The sequence below is a fragment of the Pinus tabuliformis genome, chromosome 2_2, assembly GCF_031772625.1.
Source record: "Pinus tabuliformis cultivar Carrire ecotype Pingquan chromosome 2_2, CPIR1, whole genome shotgun sequence".
NCBI classification, from domain to species: Eukaryota; Viridiplantae; Streptophyta; class Pinopsida; order Pinales; family Pinaceae; genus Pinus; species Pinus tabuliformis.
This window is the reverse complement of record NC_142300.1, coordinates 761,948,371-761,951,661: the sequence shown is the minus strand read 5'-3', so window position 1 is coordinate 761,951,661 and position 3,291 is coordinate 761,948,371. Positions and strand designations below refer to the sequence as shown.

At 37.2% G+C, this 3,291-nt stretch overlaps 1 protein-coding gene across 1 annotated transcript; it reads right to left on the bottom strand.

The window, feature by feature from the left end:
* Window positions 1-1,774: 1,774 nt before the first annotated feature.
* LOC149194922 (myrosinase 1-like) lies at window positions 1,775-2,444 on the bottom strand. The gene is made up of 2 exons (XM_089407998.1): window positions 2,024-2,444; window positions 1,775-1,891 (listed from the first exon to the last, which is right to left on the bottom strand). Exons 1-2 carry the CDS (start codon window positions 2,404-2,406, stop codon window positions 1,852-1,854), a joined length of 423 nt encoding a protein of 140 aa, XP_089264124.1. The 5' UTR covers window positions 2,407-2,444; the 3' UTR covers window positions 1,775-1,851.
* Between the last annotated feature and the right edge of the window lie 847 nt (window positions 2,445-3,291).

The following is a 3,291-nucleotide window of genomic DNA, read 5'->3' as shown; positions in this document are numbered from 1 at the left end:
GTATCTGACATCAGGGGCAGATCTCAAATGAAATCTTGGTGGTAGATTGGGTCCAAGCTATTCTAATAAACAATTGGCTAAAGAGGACAAGTAATGAGTGTATGAAAGACATGTTAAGCCAACAGGTGTAACTAAAGCCCTTTCTTATAAAGCACACTATGTAATACTAACATGTGCTATCAAATTGGCTTATATATAGAAGGTCAAGCCTATTTACTTCCCAAATGGACTCAGTTATCGAATAAACCTGTTCACGAGTTACCAAAGTTTCACCATCTGCTATTTTACCTACTGCCCATGGGTAGATATTAAACCTGTTCCCATAACAACCTGCTTTTACCAAAGAAGCTATGGGCTGCTCATGGGTATCTTTTTAGACTCAGAAACATAAGCCTAAATGCAATGTTGGGTCATGATTTTCTTGTATAATTGCTGACACAAAGTGGAAAGCTTAGAGAACGAAGTGAAAGCAAAAAATCTGCCAGAAGATGGTATATGTATATATAAAAGTATGAGTACCTGAATGTTGTGGCCATTACAAATTGAGAACCGTGTGCAAAAATTTAAACAGCAGTTGTAGAGGCCTTCACTCCCCACTTACCCACAAAGTGCAAGAACAACAATCTGGCATAAGATACCCACAAAGTGCAAGAACAACAACCTGAACGATGTGCAAAAATTTAAACAGCAGTTGTAGAGGCCTTCACTCCCCACTTACCCACAAAGTGCAAGAATAACAATCTGGCATAAGATACCCACAAAGTGCAAGAACAACAACCTGCCAGAAGATGGTAGAAGTCAGTACGGTCGTTCATTTCGTTTCTGTGAGACATTAGAAAAATATGAATTACATTGCAGAAATTGGAACAGTAGTTGTAGAGGGTTTCAATCCTCACTTACTCACAAAGTGCAAAAACAACAATATAGTAGGAGATACCCACAAAGTTCAAGAACAACAATTTGGCAGAATATGGTAGAAGTCATTACTGGTCGTTTTTTTCTGTGAGACATTAGAAAAATATGAATTACATTTGCAGAAATTCAAACAACAGTTGTAGAGGGCTTCACTCCCTACTTACCCAAAAAGTGCAACAACAACAATCTGCCACAAGATACCCACAAAGTGGAAGAACAACAATTAGCCAGAAGATGGTAGAAGTCATTACGGATCGATCGTTTCTGTCAGACAATAGACAAATATCAATTACATTTGCAGATATTCAAACAACAGTTGGACAGTGTTTCACTCCCAATTACCAGCAGATTATCCTGTTGATTCTTAGCTTGATGCAGCTACACTACTGGGCTTTGTACCTGCATATAGTGTAGTGGCTTGGCTAATTTCAATTTTGACACCAAAAAAGAAACTAAAACCAATATTTCAAAATTAGCAGGAGTACTTGAATGTTGTGGCCATTACAAATTGAGAACCATGTGAAAAAATTTAAACAGCAGTTGTAGAGGGCTTCAATCCCCACTTACCCACAAAGTGCAAGAACAACAATCTAGCAGAAGATACCCACAAAGTTCAAGAACAACAATGTGGCAGAAGATGGTAGAAGTCATTACTGGTCGTTTTTTTCTGTGAGACATTAGAAAAATATGAGTTACATTTGCAGAAATTCAAACAGCAGTAGTAGAGGGCTTCACTCCCTACTTACCCAAAAAGTGCAACAACAACAATCTGCCACAAGATACCCTTAATAATCCCTTCATTCCAAATTCAGATCTTTCAGAAAACATATAGAAATATTTCTTCTTCTTCAATAAATGTCAAGGCTCAAGTACCAGTTTCGGTAACGTATATAGGGGGGTTGTTATATCGGTGTTTTGTATAGTTTATTATGTCCTTTAGTCCCGCTGGATAAGACCTGTAAGTGGAGACTCCTTCCTGCAAACATATGAACATAGTATCAATATGTTTTTTTATCAGGGTATCCTCATATCACACAATAAATTGAATTGAATTGAATTTCTATCATCGTTGAAATAATTCAATAAACTTTTATGAAGATAGGCTCACCACTGATCCAATGTAGACTCCGTCAACTTCATCTGAAACTCAGACAACAGGCAATGATAAATGTCAAAATAGTAAACAAGAAAGAGTGTAAGACTGTAGAACAGATCAATGAAATAGGGATCAAACACGAGCTCCTCCAAATAAACTTGAGCTGTTTCATTATAAAAACTACACAAATAAAAACTATGGCCTGCAATATTACATGATATATTAGCCTGAGAATCCAATACGAAATCCGTATGGGGAGGATTTGGTGGATGCGGATTGTTGACTGTGAAGTATGTTGAGTAGTAGTTATAACCAAGAAAGTCGAAGGAGCCTTTCAGTTCTCTCGCCTCTTGACTGGTAAACCGAGGCAAACGTGCGCCAACTAACTTTCTCATGGAGTCTGGGTACTTTCCAGAAGTCAATGGCTCCAATAACCTTTTTTGCAATAAAAAACAATTTCATTATTTTAATTAAAATCACTGAACTATCTAGATTAACGAAAATATAAATTAGTTCTAAGCGACAGTTGGCACTGTTCCAACTAATTTTCTCATGGATTCAGACTCGTTTTCTGAATCCAATGGATCGAAAGGAATTTTTGCAGTCAAAAGCAATGTCATTTTTTCCAGTAAAATTGATGAAACAGTTCACGTAACACCGTGAATTCAAAAGTGTTTTTACAACTAAAAACAATTGCATACCAATAATAGAAAGCTTAAGCGAGACAATAGACAAATATCAATTACATTTGCAGATATTCAAACAACAGCTGTACAGTGTTTCACTCCCAATTACCAGCAGGTTATCCTGTTGACTCTTAGCTTGATGCAGCTACACTACTGGGCTCTGTACCTGCATATAGTGTAGTGGCTTGGCTAATTTCAATTTTGACACCAAAAAAGCAACTAAAACCAATATTTCAAAATTAGCAGGAGTACCTGAATGTTGTGGCCATTACAAATTGAGAACCGTGTGCAAAAATTTAAACAACAGTTGTAGAGGCCTTCACTCCCCACTTACCCACAAAGTGCAAGAACAACAATTTGGCATAAGATACCCACAAAGTGCAAGAACAACAACCTGCCAGAAGATGGTAGAAGTCATTACGGTTGTTCATTTCGTTTTTGTGAGACATTAGAAAAATATGAATTACATTGCAGAAATTCAAACAGCAGTTGTAGAGGGCTTCAATCCCCACTTACCCACAAAGTGCAAAAACAACAATATAGCAGAAGATACCCACAAAGTTCAAGAACAACAATCTGGCAGAAGACTTACCC